The sequence below is a fragment of the Sminthopsis crassicaudata genome, chromosome 4 (assembly GCF_048593235.1).
Source record: "Sminthopsis crassicaudata isolate SCR6 chromosome 4, ASM4859323v1, whole genome shotgun sequence".
Taxonomy (NCBI): Eukaryota; Metazoa; Chordata; class Mammalia; order Dasyuromorphia; family Dasyuridae; genus Sminthopsis; species Sminthopsis crassicaudata.
Window position 1 is genome coordinate 373,667,230 of NC_133620.1, and position 19,390 is coordinate 373,686,619.

The following is a 19,390-nucleotide window of genomic DNA, read 5'->3' on the forward strand; positions in this document are numbered from 1 at the left end:
GGGGCGATCAGCGCCCCTGCCTTTGCCCAGTTAACGCTGAAGTTTAAACAATGACGGACCCTCGTGGAAATGGATGTCTTCCCCCCACCCCTAGGCTCAAAATCTTCGGGGAAAGAGCAGCTGCGCCCCCTCTACTCGTCCCCTACCTCCCGCGTGTGACTGTGTCCTGGGCTTTGTTAGTATCCCAGCGTACCCTTCACTAACACCCCCCCCCCCCCCCCCGGTGGCTTAAAACTAGCCGTGCAGGATCTGGATCTGACCAGGGCAGAAGAGGACGCGCCCCTCGGCTTTCACGTCCTCCGATTTCGTTTTCCCGCTTTATGGTCTTAGGACTACAAATGGGGGCTTGGAAATGCAAGGTCATCAGCATTCCATGAGTACCACAAACAGTTCGTAGCGGAACGGGGGGGAGGTTCAGTGTACCGGCGGATACTCCTTCAATGCGGCTCGATATTCATTTGACCCTTAATGGGTGCAAGTGCACTGTTTCAAGTAAATGCTTGATCGCTACTTTGATGGAGCAACATAATTATATAATACTGACTTACATTTATGTAGTTACTTGACATTACATTACCTCATGTGAGGTAGTCCGTACGAAGTAGTGTTAGTCCCCTTACTGCTGAAGAAACAATCCCAGAGATTCTGCAGAGGCAGAAGTTGAACTCAGGTTTTCTGACTTATTGCTCCTTTTTATTATGTTTTCCAGATTTTAGAGAATATAACCCAATAAGATTCTTAGAGACAGACACTCTTTTCTATCACTGAAACAATTTTTTACCAGTTTATCTTATTTACAAATTAAAGGGAAAAAAATAAAATAAAAGGGAAGTGAGAGGTTCTGTAAAGTATACAAAGATCAGTGGGAAGCCAGACCCACTCTCTCGTCCATCTCCTTGTAACCTTAGGCCTGGGTTTGTTTTTTTGTGTGTGTGTTTTTAAAGGTTTAGCTGCCCAGCAGGGCAGAGCAAAACATCAGGGGTGTAGAGCCCGGAGAGTCAACTCAAATAATAATAAAGATTCTAATAGCTAACACTTATATAGCACTTTTTATGTGCCAGGCACTATGCTAAGCATTGCTCCTTGCAATCCTTGTAGATTCTGTTATGGCACTCATTTTAGAGATGAGAATACTGTATCAAACAAATTAAGTGACTCCTCTACGGTCTCATAGCTGGTAAGGGTCTCTACCTGGAATTGAATCTTCCCAGTTCTTGGTTCAGTGTTCTATTCTCTGTGCCAACTAGCTGCTCTATGAGCCATTGGAAGCCTGTGAATCATCAGGCTGTCAACAGAATCACTCCATGTTCAACTTCCATGTCTTTTCACCAGCTTGTTCCCTGTTCCTAGAATGCTCTCCCTTATTATCTCCACCTTATATCCCAGGCTTGCTTCTAGACGGCTCAGATTTCATCTTCTGCAAAGAAGACTTTTGCTGGAATTTCCCATCCTCATGCCTTTTTTCTAAAATTGTTTTCAATTTACATTATTATATATTGTAAAAAACACAGTTATCTCCATGTTGTGTCTCACATTAAAATGTAAGCATTATAAAGGCAGGGATTTAATTTTCACCTTTCCGACAGAAATAGTAAATGCATTTTTTTCAGATCATGATGCAATGAAAATTACATTCAAGAGAAGGTCAGGGGAAAATAGACCAAAAGTTAATTGGAAACTAAATAATTTTCATCCTAAAGAATGAATGGGTGAAACAGCAAATCATAGACACAATAATTGCATCCAAGAGAATGACAATAATGAGCAACATACCAAAATTTGCAGGATGCAGTCAAAGTGGTAATAAGGGGAAAATTTATATCTCTAGATCTTACTTGCATAAAATAAATAAAATAGCTAAATAGCTAAAAATATAAAAAAAAATAACTAAAAAAGCTGGGGAAAAATTTTTTTAAAAATGAAATACCAAATTTGAAATTATTTCCCCCCCCCCAAGGTTACCAATTGCCTCTCTCTTTTTAAAAATTTTATTAAAAACGTTTTATTTACAAAACATGCATAGGTAATTTTTCAACATTGACCCTTGCAAAACTTTCTGTTCAAAATTTTTCCTTCCTTCCCCCCACTCCCTCCCCTAAATGGCAGGTAGTTCAAAATACATGTTAAATATGTTAAATCCAATATATGTATACATATTTATGCAGTTATCTTGCTGCACAAGAAAAATCAGATCAAGAGGGGGAAAAATCTGAGGAAGAAAACAAAATGCAAGCAAACATCAATAGAAAGAGTGAAAATGCTGTGTTGGGGTCCACACTCATTTCCCACAGTCCTCTCTCTGGATGTATGTGGTTCTCTTCTTCACTGAACAATTGCAACTGGTTTGAATCATCTCATTGTTGAAGAGAGCCATGTCCATCAGAATTGGTCATCACAATCTTTTTGTTGCATGTACAATGATCTCCTGGTTCTGCTCACTTCACTTAGCATCAGTTCATGGAAGTCTCTCCAGGCATCCCTGAAATCATCTTGTTGGTAATTTCTTACAGAGCAATAATATTTCATAACATTCATATAACTTATTCAGCCATTCTCCAATTGATGTTTATCCACTCAGTTTCCAGTTTCTTGCCACTACACAAAGGGCTGCCACAAATATTTTTACTCATGTGGATCCCTTTCCCTCCTTTAAGATCTTTTTGGGATAGAAGCCCAGTAGAAATACAGCTGGGTCAAAGGATATGCACAGCCAAACTTAAAATTCTAAAAATAAAGGGAGAGATTAATAAAATTGAAAGCAAAAAATCTATTGAATTAAAAAATAAAACTAATTGGTTTTATGAAAAAAAAACCCAACAAAATAGATAAACTTTTGGTTAATTAATTAGAAAAAGGAAAGAGAAAAATCAAATTGTCTCAAAAATGAAGTGAGAATTTTCCACCAACAAAGAGGAAATTAGAGCAATAATTAGGAGTTATTTTGCCCAACTTTATGCCAATAATTTTGATAACCTAAGTGAAATGGAGGAATTCCTACAAAAAATATAGATTGCCCAGATTAACAGAGGAGGAAACAAATTACTTAAATAGTCCCATTTTAGAAAAAGAAATAGAACAAGCTATTAATCAACTCCCTAAGAAAAAATCTCCAGGGTCAGATGGAGTTACATGTGAAATCTACCAAACATTTAAAGAACAATTAATTCCAATACTATATAAACTATTTGAAAACAATAAGGAAAGGACTCCTACCAAACTCCTTTTATGACATAGACATGGTATTGATACCTAAACCAGGTAGGATGGAAACAAAAAAAAAATTAAACACTAATTTTTGCAGTTTAAAAAAAAAAACAAAAAAAACTTCCAGGAGTGTCATGGGTCAGAACTTCAAACAAGGTGCTAAGACAGTGGAATTAATAGAGACAATAGTTATCTAATTTAGATTGGTTCAGTATAATAGATTTAATCCTACAAGGAGATGTTATGGAGCAGAACTTGAAACAAGGTACTAAGTGGAATTGAGGAGACAATGGTTAAATCTAGTTTAGCATTGATTTAATCCTATAACAAATAGTGGTTTCCTAGTGATATAATGATCCGAGAGCTCAAGCTCTCAGAACCAAGACTACAGAAGGCTTCTAAGAAAGCTAACTGGGTTGCAGGAAAGGAGACAAGACTTGGAAAGAAATAATAAAGAATTTGGACTTCAATACCTGGCTGCATTTGGGGTGATTACTGAACTGAAATGAAGGCTACTCCCAGAAGCCTCCCAAGAAACCTGCTCCCAGAGAATATTACATTTTAGAGAAGAACATTACACAGGAGTCCTTAACTTTAAATATTTCTGTAATGGATCCAGGACTTTCCTTCTTCCTTATATCTGTCTATTTCTTGATTTCCTTTTAAGTCCCAATTAAAATCATAACTTCTACTGGAAGCCTTTCTGAACTCCTCTATTCTAAGGTTTTCCTTCTGTTATTTCCTATTTATCCTTTATATAGTTTGTTGATACATAGTTGTTTGCTTGTTGTCTCTTTCCATTAGATTTTCATTAGATTTTTCTTTGAGGGCATGAACTACCTTTTTACTTTATCCCAGTGCTTAGCTCAGTGCCTGGAACACAGTGTTTATTATAACTGTTTATTCACTGACTAATTGACCCATTGCGTGAGAAAGACTGATTTTCTCCTCCTCAAAAGGGAACACCAGGAATTGAAAAATCTCCCTACTCCCCTCAAAAAGCAGAGACATTCATCTCTCTCCAATCCCATCAATCCTGATTACTCTCACATGTGTGTGCAGTGTCCACTGGCCTGTTAGATCATTTCTAGAAGAGTGCTGGACATTCAATAAGTGTTCTGTAAGTGACTTTCAGACACAGCCTAAATTCTTATAGTCCAATCTTCTAGATCTTTTAGCTGCTGAAAAATATCTTCAGTCTCAAAGCACAGAGGAGGGAGGAGCAAGAGAAAGGATGAGATGAGGCAGATTTGGGACCTGAAGATACCATTGAGAAACAATGGGAGTCAAACTCCTCCACCATCAGTCAGAAAAGCACAGGGGAGGATAGTTAGAAGGATTGGGCAACTGAGGAATGAAGCCTCAAATAAAAAATACAACAGGAGGGAAGACTAAAAAAAGTTGGAAATGGAACTTGGGGGGTAGGAAGAATAAAAAAAACATGGAATACAAACAGCACGAGATAGGAGTAGTTAGGAAAAGCTAGTTACGCTATTACCTATATTTTAAAAACTCATACTATGTCATAGAAACTCATAGGTTCACATTGAAAGGACCCTGAAACTCTCTAAAACTCCTCAAAGGAGAGTTTCTCCTTGAACCCTGCCCAAAGGAAACAAGATGAACAGCTTCATTCAGTTATCTTGCTGGAACTAGTTGAAGCATTCAATTCCAAGATTTTCTACACTTATTGTTGGCTCAACTACTCCCATCAAGTGGTCTCATCTAGGCTTGGGGGCAGTGATAGCATTGAGGAAATCTCATTCAATTGAAACTTCTGTCTCAGATTTCCTTATAAAAACTGCAACTTGGAACTCACTTCTTTGCAGAGGTCCTAACATGCCAATGCATGTCATGCTAAGCCAAGGAAACCTCTGCTCACTGGAATAATATTCTCTTCCAGTAGTTACCCTCTCTTTATCCTCATCTATTTCCCTAATGAGACTTTATGCCTCTCTGTCGGGATCTCTCTACTAGAAATTTTACTTCCAGGACTCCTTTACTATTTTACTTTCTGTCAGGATCTTGCTACTAAGGAAGTCAGCCTTTCTGTTCATGCAGAGGTAAGACTGACTTCCCAATACCAATAATAAACTTATTTTATCAGTCTAGGTTTTCGGGTTTGTAAATTCCTTTACAGAGAATCTCTGCAATGCCAGAAAGTGGGTTCCTCAAAACTCCCTACCCTTGTGTCAAATCCCAAATGTAGGGGAGTCAAACCTCTCCATTTGGTTCCCTGAATCCCAAACCTGCCACTAGGCCTAATTATTTAACTCTCTGACCAGGAACGCTAATCTCATTCTGGTTCCCTAAATCTAGACCTCATAATTTGGTTCCCTGACAGAAGGGAACCCCAAAACCTAAACCTCATAATATTTTGGCTGCCTGATCAGGAATCAAACCCGGGCTGCAGGGGTGAAAGCACCGAATCCTAAGGGGATATAGGGGAGCCAAACCTCTCCATTTGGTTCCCTGAACCCCAAACCTGCCACTAGACCTCATTATTTAACTCCCTGACCACCAGGAACCCTAATCTCATTTTGGTTCCCTAAATGTAGACCTCATCATTTGGTTCCCTGACAGAAGGGAACCCCAAAACCTAAGCCTCATCAATATGTAATTTTGGGGATATTGAAATGTTAGTGTTGATTCATAATTTCTTTAACTTTGTTTTTTTAATTAATTACTTAAATTAATTTTTACAAAAATTTTATGTATAGATAATTTTTCAGCATTGACAATTGCAAAACCTTTTGTTCCAACTTTTCCCCTCCTTCCCCCCACCCCTTCCCCCAGATGACAGGTTGACCAATACATGTTAAATATGTTAATATATAAGTTAAATAAAATATATGTATACATGTCCAAACAGTTATTTTGCTGTACAAAAAGAATCAGACTTTGAAATAGCGTACAATTAGCCTGTAAAGGAAATAAAAAATGTAGGCAGACAAAAATAGAGGGATTGGGAATTCTATGTAGTGGTTCATAGTCAACTCCCAGAGTTCTTTTGCTGGATGTAGCTGGTTCAGTTCATTACTGCTCTATTGGAACTGGTTTGGTTCATCTCATTGTTGAAGAGAGCCATGTCCATCAGAATTGATCATCATATTGTTGTTGAAGTATATAATGATCTCCAGGTCCTATTCATTTCACTCAGCATCAGTTCCTATAAGTCTCTCCAGGCCTTTCTGAAATCATCCTGTTCATTTCTTACAGAACAATAAAATTCCATAATATTCATATACCACAATTTATTTAGTCATTCTCCAATTTAAGGGCATCCACGTAGTTTCCAGTTTCTGGCCACTACAAAGAGGGCTGCCACAAACATTCTTGCATATACTGGTCCCTTGCCTTTCTTTAAAATCTCTTTGGGATATAAGCCCAGTAGTAATGCTGCTGGATCAAAGGGTATGCACAGTTTGAGAACTCTTTGAGCATAGTTCCAAATTGCTCTCCAGAATGGCTGGATGTATTCACAATTCCACCAACAATGTATCAGTGTCCCAATTTTCCCACATCCCTGCCAACATTCTGCATTATCTTTCCCTGTCATTCTAGCCAATCTGACAGGTATGTAGTGGTATCTCAGAGTTGTCTTAATTTGCATTTCTCTGATTAATAATGACTTGGAGCATCTTTTCATATGTCTAGAAATAGTTTCAATTTCTTCATCTGAGAATTGTCTGTTCATATCCTTTGACCACATAATTTTTTTTTATAGAAGTATGAAGGATAGGATAGAAGGACTTGAGGAGACATCAGAAATGGAGCTGAGATTAACCTTCATATGGAAGAGATAAAAATGAAACTTGATGAGGTGAGCTGAGGTTTGTTTTAGTGAAAAGGAAAGAGGGAAAGTGCTCAGAATTTGAGCAGATTTAGAACAGAAAAAGTCCTTGGTCCAACCCAATTATTTTAAGGATGGAGAAACTGAGACCAACAAAGGAGAAATTATTTGCTTTTGTGGCACAAGTTGCAAGTGGAGAATCAGGATTCCAAACCAGGACCTCTATTTCTAGTTAGATACAGAATGGGACCTAAAGAAAGCCCAGAGGACTTGGGGATAGGGTGAAGAATCATTCGAAGAAGGGCAGGAGAGCATAGGGCTAAAGAGCAGGTCAAGTGTCAGGATAAAAGGAAACAAAGCTACATGGAGGCATAGAAGAAGGATGGGAAGGTTATGGGCAAGAAGAAAGGAGCTGGGGATAATAGCTGACATCTGCTTTAAGGTTGGAAAATGTTTCATTTGATCTTTAACTCTGAGGCAGTTTTTTAAACTTTTAAAAGTGCTATTTTAATCTCCATTTTACAGATGAGGAAATTGAGACTGAGAGGTTGTGACTTGCACTGCATCAGGCAGTAAGTGCCTGAGGCAGGATTTGAATTTCTGATTCCAAGGTCAACTATAGCCACTAAATCATTTTTTTAAAAATTAATTTTATAATTATATATTTTTGACAGTAATCATGAGTAATTTTTTTATAACATTATCCCTTGTATTCATTTTTCCAGATTTTCTCCTCTCTCCCTCTACTCTCTCCCCTAGATGACAGGCAATCTCATACATTTTACATGTGTTACAGTATAACCTAGATATAATATATGTGTGTAAATCCAATTTTCTTGTTGCACGTTAAGTATTGGATTCCGAAGGTATAAGTAACCTGGGTAGATAGACAGTAGTGCTAATATTTTACATTCAATTCCCAGTATTTCTTCTCTGGGTGTAGTTGTTTCTGTCCATCATTGATCAGCTGGAAGTGAGTTGGATCTTCTTTATGTTGAAGATATCCACTTCCATCAGAATACATCTTCATACAGTATTATTGTTGAAGTGTATAATGATCTTCTGGTTCTGCTCATTTCACTCAGCATCAGTTCATACAAGTCTTTCCAAACCTCTCTGTATGTCTCCTGTTGGTCATTTCTTACAGAGCAATAATATTCCATAGCCTTCATATACCATAATTTACCCAACCATTCTCCAATTGATGGACATCCATTCATCTTCCAGTTTCTAGCTACAACAAAAAGAGCTGCCACAAACATTTTGGCACACACAGGTCCCTTTCCCCTCTTTAGTATTTCTTTGGGATATAAGCCCAGTAGAGACACTGCTGGATCAAAGGGTATGCACAGTTTGGTAACTTTTTGGGCATAGTTCCAGATTGCTCTCCAGAATGGCTGGATTCTTTCACAACTCCACCAACAATGTATCAGTGTCCCAGTTTTCCCACATCCCCTCCAACATTCATCATTATTTGTTCCTGTCATCTTAGCCAATCTGACAGGTGTGTGGTGATATCTCAGAGTTGTCTTAATTTGCATTTCTCTGATCAGTAGTGATTTGGAACACTTTCGTATGAGTGGATATAGTTTCAATTTCATCATCTGAAAATTGTTCATATCCTTTGACCATTTATCAGTTGGAGAATGGTTTGATTTTTTATAAATTAGGATCAATTCTCTGTATATTTTGGAAATGAGACCTTTATCAGAACCTTTAACTGTAAAAATATTTTCCCAATTTGTTACTTCCCTTCTAATCTTGTTTGAACTAGTATTGTTTGTACAGAAACTTTTTAGTTTGATGTAATCAAAATCTTCTATTTTGTGATTTTGTGACTAGCCACTAAATCATGTAAGTTCATGGATAGAGAGGACAACCAGAAGCTGAGAGGGCTCCAGGGTCATCGGCAAAATAGGTAAGCCTCGGGTCAAGAAGTAGAGTAGCTGGCAAAGCAGCTAGCCGTGGCGGGAGTGAGGAATTTTGGGCAATGGGTAGGAGGATGAGTCCCAAGGGGAAGCAGAAAGGTCACGAACAGGAGACAGGCCGTAAAAGGGGCGTTAAACTGAGGGGGGGATTCAGGACATTTCCTGCAGTTGCAGACGGAGGCAGGCTACCCGCCCCACCCCCCAACAGTCTCCCTTTTCAGTCCGGGCCGGGCCAGCGTTCGCCACACAGCAGAACTCTGGGCCTCGGACAGCTCCCCACACCTCGGGGGCTTTCTGGCGGGACACACGCTGTTCTTCCAAAGCTCTCCCGCCCAGCGCTTGAGCCCGCCCCACTCCGCCCAGGGATGCCGAGACCCCGCCCTCCCTCTCTACTGGCCGGCCGAACATGTTCCGCCTCCCGCTCCCTTCAGCTCCCGCCTGGGGGCGTGCGCTCCTCTCGGCAGGCCAGCCCCGTCTCCGCCCCTCTTCCCGCCCGTCACACACACCCCCTCCGCCCCGAGCGCCGGCAGCTGGGTGCTGCCGCCCGCCCCGCCGCCTCCGCTCCTAGCCCGCGGGGCTGCGCCTCCGGCTCCGGCTCCGGTTAGGCTAGGGCTCCGCTCTGGCTCCCGGGGCTGCGGGGGCGGGGGCGGGGTCGCCATGGCTTCTTTGGGGGCCGGGAGGCCGAGGTTGTGAAGGGAAAAGAGGGGGACTGCCACCATGGATACGGAGCAGCGGCCCGTGGCAGCAACAGCTGGTGGAGGAGACGGAGGCACCCCGGGGCTGGAGTCGGCCCCCTCGCCCGTCCCCGGTCCTGCTGCCGCGGTTCCAGGACCCTCGCCAGTGCCGGGGCCTGAACCGGGGCCCGGGCCGATGCGGCGGCAGCTCGGGGCCCTGCTCCAGCCAGCCGTCAACAAGTTCTCCCTCCGGGTATTCGGTAGCCACAAGGCGGTGGAGATAGAGCAGGAGCGGGTCAAGTCAGCGGGAGCCTGGATCATCCATCCCTACAGCGACTTCCGGTACCGCGGGCCCGGGGAGGCTCCGGGGGACCCAGGGGACCCCGCCCCGTCTCTCCGACGGCCCGATACAGCTGGTCCCAGGGAAACCCGGGGGACCTCGGACCCTGCCCATCCCTGACGGACACGTCACTTCCGGGCCGGGGAGAGTCACCAAGTGGGCAAGGATGGCCATTGGGTTCAGTAGACCTTGGCCCCCTCCACCACCACCACCACCACCATTGGGTAGACGTTTCGTCTTCGAAGGGGCTGTTCCCATTTTCGCTGGGATTGCTGCAGCCTTGGGAAAGACAGATGGGGTGGCGATGGGGGGGCAGGCATTTCCGGTCTTGGGGGTCCCGGCTCCACCCTCGACGGCATTTTCCGGTCCTAGAAAGAATAAGTAGGGTGGGGATTCCCCGGGTTGTATAAATTCTAGTCCTAGTGTTTGAGGCATGGAAAATCAGGAGGGAGATTCCCGGGGGGCCACTAGAGAACATCAAAGCTATCACCCTATCGACTTCCCACCTACCCCGGGACTAGCAGGAGAAACCTTGGGTACCCGGGATAGAATTTGGCTAAAAGAAGAGGGAGAAAGATCAAAGCCTCTTCTGGACGCTGTCCTTGGTGCTGAAGGCGACTCTCACTAGATATAAAGGGAGGGCTAGGCCACGAGGAACGTTGGAGGCTGGCCATGGGGGTTAGAGGCACCGCCCAGTAGCTTCCCTGAGCCCCGAGATAGGGGTTGAACAGTCAGAACCTTTCTAGCCTATTTTTAGAGGTTGAATCCCTAACTTCACAATGCTGTAAGAACGTGTTTCTGTCCTTGGAAAAAATGAAGGACTGCTCTAGTTGGGGAAGGAATTTGGGAGTAGGAAATTTAGGGTATAAAGGTTGAAAGTGGGTCCAGAGCCATTAGAACCAATTGTATACAATGGATGTACATTTTTAAAACTCCCTACTTTAAATCTTGAAACATTCCCTTCCAGCCTCCCTCCTTTGTTCTCCCCATTCCTTTTTTTCCCTTCCCTCTTTTACCACCACAGCTGCAGTTTTCTTGTCCATTACTACATTACTGTTTTATCCCCCCCTCTTCTCCACAGGCAATTTCACTGTTCATTTGTATTGCCTCCAGTTGCCTGTATATTGTCCCCCACCCCCTTCCTCCACTTCACTTCTAACCATGTGTCCCCTCCTCACCCTCCCCAATATATCACCCGCTGGGCGTGTGACTGCCTGTGAGTGAGTCAGGCTGTGAAGATCCTATTTTGCTTGAAAGTGCTCTCACTCCTCTCCTAGCTTCTGGTACAAATTCTATGTCCTTTAGGAAATAAGAAGGGTACAAAGCATGGCAAAAAAACAGGGATGCTTCAGTATTTTTTTTTTTTTTTAAGTATAAAAGGTATTTACCCTTGGGATAAAAGAGAAAGACAGAAAATTCAGAGTCAATGGAGAAAGGTGCTAAATGATTTCAATCTAGCCAGTCATGTTTTTGTGGCAAATAAAAGAGTCTAGAAGTAAAAATGAGAGGTATTAAGGAGAAAAGCAGGAGTGAAGGGAAAGGGTTCTGTTTTAAAGAGGAAAATATAATGAACTTTCAAATAAATTGCAAACACAATACATTTATTCTCTTATTTTGGCTTTTAAAAACTGGGGGTCCTCTTGGTTGTCTTGAATGAAAAGAAAGCCTGAAAATTAAAGGTGGGAAATACCTAGGACTGGGCCACATTCCTGGAAAGCCCAGACAATTTAAAAAATTTCCCTTGGAATAAGGAAGTTTCCATTCTTTTTATTCCTGATCTCTGAAGCCCAGCTTCATATTCAGTTGGAATCTCATTGCATAGAGGGGATTAGAAAGATGAGAGACCAAGAATATTTGTCAAACCTTTTATGTGTACAAATGCTTGTAAACAGATGATATGGAAAGTTTCTCTATAGAGATATCGTTCTTGCCCTTGAAAACTTTCTACTGTTATCAGAGAAATAGGACAACTCCACTACTTTTCCCACTTTAAAGACAGATATGAAGAGACATTGGCATGGATAATAATAGAATGTAGACGGTAGACTCAGGAAAGTCAGTTTTAGAAAGAGGATTTTTACACAAAATTGAGAAGATTAGGAACACACTAGAAGGAGTAAAATATTTAAGGACTCAGATATTAAAAAAAGTGGAACAGAAGTGGATTATAAAGAACAGGAGTGCTTGGAATCCTCACTTCTCTTCCTTTCCCACTAGATTTTACTGGGACCTGATCATGCTACTATTAATGGTGGGGAATCTTATTGTCCTCCCTGTGGGCATCACCTTTTTCAAGGAGGAAAACTCCCCACCCTGGATTGTCTTCAATGTCCTCTCTGACACCTTTTTCCTGCTGGATCTGGTGCTGAACTTCAGAACAGGGATTGTGGTGGAGGAAGGAGCAGAAATTCTTCTGGCTCCTCATGCCATCCGCACTCGCTACCTCCGTACTTGGTTTCTGGTGGATCTCATCTCTTCCATTCCAGTGGACTACATCTTCCTTGTGGTGGAGTTGGAGCCACGATTGGATGCTGAGGTTTACAAGACAGCCCGGGCCCTTCGAATTGTCCGTTTCACCAAGATCCTCAGCCTTCTTCGGCTGCTCCGCCTCTCCCGCCTCATCAGATACATCCACCAGTGGGAGGAGGTGGGGTGGGGAGGTGGGCAGGGTGGGATTTATTTCATCCCAAGGGGGACAAAGAGTTCTAGGATTAGAAAAGTGGGTGGAATGTCAAAGATAGGATCTCTGGGACAAGACTTTGTCAAGTTTGGGGGAGAAAAGGAGCTTTCTATGATTATTGTTTTCACTCTCAGTAGAGAGTTTATTTGCCACACTAACTGAAGAGAGAGTTAGGAGGATGCTGATATCATGGTTGGATTGATGGTTTATAGCAGTGGTCCTCAATCTTTTTAAATTGGCCAGTTCACTGTCTCTCAGACTGTTGGAGGGCTGGACTATAGTTAAAACAAAAACTCACACTCTGTCTCCGCTCCTCAGCCCATTTGCCATAACCCGGCAGGCCATGTAAATATCCTCAGCAGCTTCATCTGGCCCGTGGGCTGTAGTTTGAGAACCCCTGTTATATAGTATAAAACTAATGTGGAATTAGTGAGCTCTAAGGGAGAGGAAGAGGAAGACCAACATAAAAAATAGGGCAATAGATCAAGGGATTATAAGAATATGGGAGAGCCTTTCTCTCTCCCAATTGCAATAATAATTAATATATACATAGTGTTTTAGAATTTGCAAAATGCTTTGCATATTTCATTTGCCTCTATTCTCCTTTTATTTATTGTAAGGGTGATGATAATAATTCTTCCATATAAATTTGTTAAGGACCATTTGCAAAATTGTGAATGGGGTAGGGTTTAAGAGAGAAGTGACCCTGCCCACAGCCCCTGCACACACTCCTCCCCCAGATCTTTCACATGACCTATGACCTGGCCAGTGCTGTGGTTCGGATCTTCAATCTCATTGGGATGATGCTACTATTGTGTCACTGGGATGGCTGCCTACAATTCCTGGTCCCCATGCTTCAGGACTTTCCTCCTGATTGCTGGGTTTCCATCAACCACATGGTGGTGAGACATTTCTTTCTTCCTTATTGTCTGTCCTGTGGGCTGCTAGGGGTCACTCTTAGGTTTCACAAGCACCATTAGGGTTGGTGGGAGCATGAGCTAGCTTATGGTAAGATAATATGAAGAGACAGACGAATGGGAAAAGATGCATGAGGAGAGGAAAAGGATGTGTGAAGGGAGAAGAGAGATAGAATCAATTAACATGTATCAAGTGCCTATTACGTTCCAGCCACTGTGCTAAGCATTGGATAGGACAAAAGAAGGGAAAGGGAGGTAGTGGAAAGGAAAAGCAAAAGAACGGAAGAACTACCCATGCTCCCTCTCCCTATATGCTAGCATGGCCCTTAGGGGTTGGTCATCATTTTGTGACTTCCCAAGCCCTGCTGGGATAAGAACCACAATTCTGTCTTTGGTGTTGGGGCAAGGCAAAGAGGCTGTTGAATCAATGAGTAAGAGCAAGGAAAGTTGAGAGAGCAAGAGATGCAGCCCCCCAGCAGCTCAGCCCCATTCTCTTTTTCCTCAGAATCACTCATGGGGCCGCCAATATTCTCATGCCCTCTTCAAAGCCATGAGCCACATGCTGTGCATAGGCTATGGGCAACAAGCACCTCAGGGCATGCCAGATGTCTGGCTTACCATGCTTAGCATGATCGTGGGAGCCACATGCTATGCCATGTTCATTGGTCACGCCACTGCCCTCATTCAGTCTCTTGATTCATCCCGTCGCCAGTATCAAGAGAAGGTCAGCAGGGGTACAGAGAGGGGTGGAGGTGGGGGTGGAGGTCAACTCAATTTGTTTAGAACATGGGGACTATCTACTTTGATATCCTACTTTGATGCCCAGGATCTGTGTCCCCATGGTATCTTCTACTAATTCCATTCTCTTATGCTTGTGTATCTCTGTGTTTATATCTTTGTATTCATGCTTTGTTGTGCTTTGACTTTTGTCTCTATATCTCTGTTCCCATGTGACCTTATGACTGTGTCTCTGTGCCCACGTGTGCCTTTGGGTCTGTGCTCTTGCTATATCTTCCTAGTCTTCCCTCTGCCACTCTATATCCTCCTGTTTCTCCATGCCTGTATGTCCCTGATACTGTCTCTATGTACATATTCCAATATGTTCATCTCCACGTACTGTGTCTACATATCTATGTCCTTATATCCCTTTTCATCCCACATTCTCATGTTTTTGTCTCTGTCGCTCTGTCCATATCATCATATTGATGGCCCTTGTTTGGGGTGGGGCTGATGCCTCCAGTATAAGCAGGTGGAGCAGTACATGTCCTTCCACAAACTGCCAGCTGATACCCGTCAGCGCATCCATGAGTACTATGAACATCGCTACCAGGGCAAAATGTTCGATGAAGAGAGCATCCTGGGAGAGCTGAGTGAGCCACTGCGTGAGGTAGGGAAGTAGAGAGTAACACTCTTGAAATGGGAATGGGACACTGAATCATGCTGAGTAATGTGGGGAAGACAGGGGATCCTAGTGTGGGAAGACTGAAAGCTTTGAGCAATAGGAACTTCTGAGAATAGACAGCGTCTCCAGAAGATTGCTGCTCTGAAGGTAGATCCTAAAGGTAATATTGTCCATGCTGACCCTACCTCTTTTGTTCTTCTTAGGGGTTTGGTATCTTTAAAGCCAATTATGTTCAGTGGGAAGTGGTTCCTTGGCCAAAGAAAGTGAAAACTTCCTACTGGGTGATAAACTAACTGATCTCGCCTTCTCCCTCTGCTCAGGAGATTATTAATTTCACCTGTAGGGGCCTGGTGGCCCACATGCCCCTGTTTGCTCATGCTGACCCCAGCTTTGTCACTGCTGTGCTCACCAAACTTCGATTTGAGGTCTTTCAACCAGGTGACCTTGTGGTTCGTGAGGGCTCAGTGGGTAGAAAGATGTACTTCATCCAGCATGGACTTCTCAGTGTTCTGACCCGCGGTGCTCGGGACACTCGTCTCACTGATGGCTCTTACTTTGGTGGTAAGCAGTAGGAGAGAGGAAGTGTGTGTGTGGGAAACAAGTGAACATAAAAAGGCAGAACCAGACTTGGGTTTCATGTTTTGATGGGGAGAGGGGCTCCCACAGGAAGGAAGAAAGGTGTACTGTGTCCCTATACTGATGACAGATAGTCTCACATAAAGAGGCAGCTCCATTCAGGAGCAGTCAGTCAAAAAATATCTTGGGAGCAATGCTAAAAAAAATTTGAGACTCTTAGGTTTTTTCCTTCAAGTCCACCTTTGATATTCATTTGAACCTGGTTCCACTTAGGAAAAAGTTTGCTCATTGGTGGGACTTTGGGAGTGAAAGAGTATGGAGACACATATAGCATGTCCCCAGACTCATAAACTCATAGGAATAACCCCTGGCTAGAGGAATAGAGAAATGGCAGACTGGAAATTCAGTTGGAAAACAAGACTACATCTGGAGCCCAGGAGCACCTACCTCATCAATAACTCCTTTTTTGGATGCCAAATGAGTGCTCTCTCCTCCAGAGAGCAACAGCGGGAGTACATGGTGGGGAGATAGGAGAGACCAGGAACCTTTCCTATTAGTGGGAGCTAGGGGATGATCAGAGCACTTGAGAGACCCCAGAAGGAATTGCAAAGAAATTTTATCATTTCCTCAGAGAATTCTAGTAAGTAACCCTAAGGAAATGCAATCTTTTTCTTAAACCACAGATTTTGCCCCCACAGTAAAGAGCAGCAGTGTCTGGGTGTCTGAGAGGTTTTAAGAAGTGGCTCTGAGATTTCAGCTGGATCACGGCTTGCTGACACCCTGCCCCTCTCCTTTCCCCTCAGAAATCTGTCTACTGACTAGGGGCAGGCGCACAGCTAGCGTGAGGGCTGACACCTATTGTCGCCTCTACTCACTCAGTGTGGACCACTTTAATGCCGTGCTAGAGGAATTCCCCATGATGCGGAGAGCCTTTGAGACAGTGGCCATGGACAGGTTGCACCGAATTGGTGAGTCCCCACTTTATCCACCCTTAATGATGGAGACCCCCTTATTTTTGCCCTTCAGTAAAAATCCAAATACTTGGCCTTTCCTTCCATCTCTCTCTCTCCTGCTCATGGTCCACTGCCTACATTAGCAATACCATCTTTCCCATCTTACCCCTGGCCACACTGTATCCTACAGGTTGGAGGATCACCCTTGGCTCAGATCCTGTCTCTCTGTTCTACTTTGGGTGTTGCTCAGAGTTTCCCCTTCCCCTTAACTTTAAATGGGAAGTGAAAGGCATAAGCCCATAAATGCCTCCCTGTGAGACACATCTGAAGGTCTCCCCTCACCATCTCAGACCCTGTCACCCTTTGATACCACCTTATCTATGACATCCTTAGGAAAGAAAAATTCCCTTCTTCAGCGGAAGCGTTCAGAACCCAGCCCAGGAAGTGGTGGTGGTGGGGTCATGGAACAGCACCTGGTACAACATGACCGGGACATGGCCCGGGGCGTGAGGGGGCTGGCCCCGGGCACTGGTGCCCGCCTGAGTGGGAAGCCGGTGCTGTGGGAGCCCCTGGTCCATGCCCCACTGCAGGCGGCCGCAGTCACCTCCAACGTGGCCATCGCTCTGACCCACCACCGGGCGCCTCTGCCCCTCTCCCCAGACTCTCCTGCGGTTCTTCTTGCTCGCTCTGCTCATCGCTCAGCTGGCTCACCGGCCTCCCCGCTGGTGCCCGCTCGGGGGCCACCTCTGTTGGCTCGAGGGCCTTGGGCATCCACATCCCGCCTTCCTGCCCCAGCAGCCCGAACTCTTCATGCCAGCCTATCTCGAGCAGGCCGCTCACAGGTTTCCCTGTTAGGTCCGCCACCTGGTGGGAGTGGACGGCGGCTGGGGCCTAGGGGAAGGCCGCTTTCAGCTTCACAACCTTCCCTTCCTCACCGAGCAGCTGGGGATGGCTCCCCTGGGCGCAAGGGCTCGGGAGGTGAGCGCTTGCCCCCATCGGGACTCTCGTCCAGGCTCCCAGTCACCACCCAAGCCCTCAGGCCTCCTGTCTCTGATCCGGGTCCTGCCAGGGGCCCCCAGCTTCCTGCTAACATGTAAGACTCCTGGCTACATCTCATCTTGATTCTCGGGAGAGCAGGCATGGTTGTTTTGGGGCCTGTGGGTACCACAGACAAAGCATTACGTTCCATGGCTGTTTCCATCACACTGGAAGTGTCTGCTTGACCCTTAGCTTGGCCCCCTCCGGTAGCCACACCTTCATCACTGCCAAACAGAAGCATCTCCACGCCCATCTTAGCCTCCCCCTGGCCACCAGACCTTCCCAGACACAGACACTCTTCCCTTCCCTCTTCCCCCTTCCCCAATCAACAAGGCTCGAGGATCTTCATATCCTCATCCCTGCCAAGTAGAAAGATGTCTTCTCTTCTGCCAGCTCCTGCATCCCTCTGCTCGTGAGCCCTTTGGGGGCAGAGCCCCCTCACTGCCCAGCGTGGCTACGTTCCTGTTCCCCATCACTGCCAAAACCACAGGCCTCATGCCCCTTGTTTGGGCATCCACCTGCTCTCCTCACTGCCATTTGTTGGCACTTACCCGTCTACGGCCCTCTCAATGAGTAGACACCTCTTGCCCAAATGGGCATCTCTTGCCAGCTTTCCTCAATCCTATCTTTGTTGTAGAAAAACCTTCTTGTGAACAAAGAGCCACATCCCCCGTTGTGCCCCTGGGGAAAGGGGATGTCTAGCCCCTCCCTAATGAATGTGCCAGCCTAGGAGCCCCTTTGGGGATCAGCAGCTGAATCCTTAGTTAACTAGTGATTTATTTATATATCACTCTCTCTCTCTCAGGGGGAGTGGGAAAGAAAGGGGGATCCACTCCTTCTTCATGCCAGCTCTGTGGCCCTTTCTGGCTCCATCAGCAATACTAAGACTCCAGTTCCCATCCATGTAGGGGGAGGGAAGGGCCACCAGGATTAGGGGCAAGGCAGTTTTTATTTTCAGGTGTCTTTTTTTTTTTTCCCCCTATGCTGTGAGAGAGTGGGGAAAGAGTGAGAATCTAAGCTATGAAGTGGGGGAAAGAAAGGAACAGGGTAGGGGAGGGGCAGAACCAGCCAGCACCTCTGCCTTCTCAGGGATACAGGAAGCCCCCCAACTTCCCCCTCCATCCCTGTCTTCCCCTCCATAGAATTAGCATAGGAAGAACAATAGCCAGTATCCTGGCATACAGCTCCCCTGCCAAGCTCTGGGCTCTGGGATTTTTGGTGTGTGTATGTATGTGGACGAAGTATTTTATTGTTTTTTTAAATGTTTGTTTACAGATAGTTAAATAAATAAATTAATAAATATATATATATATATAAAAGAAAAATATGTTCTTTTTGTTTCCTGGTATGCATGGGGTACAGCAGGGGGCTTTAGGGTAGGCCTATGAACAATAAATCAGGGGAAAATAATAGAGTGGGCACTGAAGCAGCAGAGGGATGAGCATTATCTGGGGAGCAACAGGCCAGATGGGCAAGGAAGTTGGTTATGACTTTGGATACTGATTGCCCAGAAGTCTGTGTGGTGTCATAAAAGTAGTGCTGGTTCTGGGAGCAGAGGAGCTGGTTTCAAAACTTGACTCTCCCACTCGCTATTTAGATTGCCTCTCTAAGCCTTAGAATCAGGACTAGATCAGTTTTAAGATCCTTTCCACCTCTGCACCTTGTGATTCTGAGTCCAATTGTGTTTTCATATTGGCAGCAACTTATGAGTTAACAAATGAGGGTGCAGGATTTGAACCTTCTGAGAAAAAGGCATTTTTCTATGTAAGGAATCCAGGGATCCCCTGAACATGTGATGCTCTCTCCGCTATATCATCTCTTCTATTCCCCCATTACTGGGAAGGTGGAAGGATTCTGGACTCAGCTGAGCTGAGACCAATGGCTT

General features: G+C 44.5%; 1 protein-coding gene across 1 annotated transcript; it reads left to right on the forward strand.

The window, feature by feature from the left end:
* Positions 1-9,447: 9,447 nt before the first annotated feature.
* On the forward strand, positions 9,448-19,199 carry HCN3 (hyperpolarization activated cyclic nucleotide gated potassium channel 3). Its single transcript, XM_074262210.1, has 8 exons — positions 9,448-9,941; positions 12,157-12,586; positions 13,360-13,521; positions 14,042-14,260; positions 14,777-14,923; positions 15,259-15,499; positions 16,318-16,482; positions 16,861-19,199. The coding sequence occupies exons 1-8, from the start codon at positions 9,643-9,645 to the stop codon at positions 17,562-17,564; spliced, it is 2,367 nt and encodes a 788-aa protein (XP_074118311.1). The 5' UTR covers positions 9,448-9,642; the 3' UTR covers positions 17,565-19,199.
* Positions 19,200-19,390: the final 191 nt, after the last annotated feature.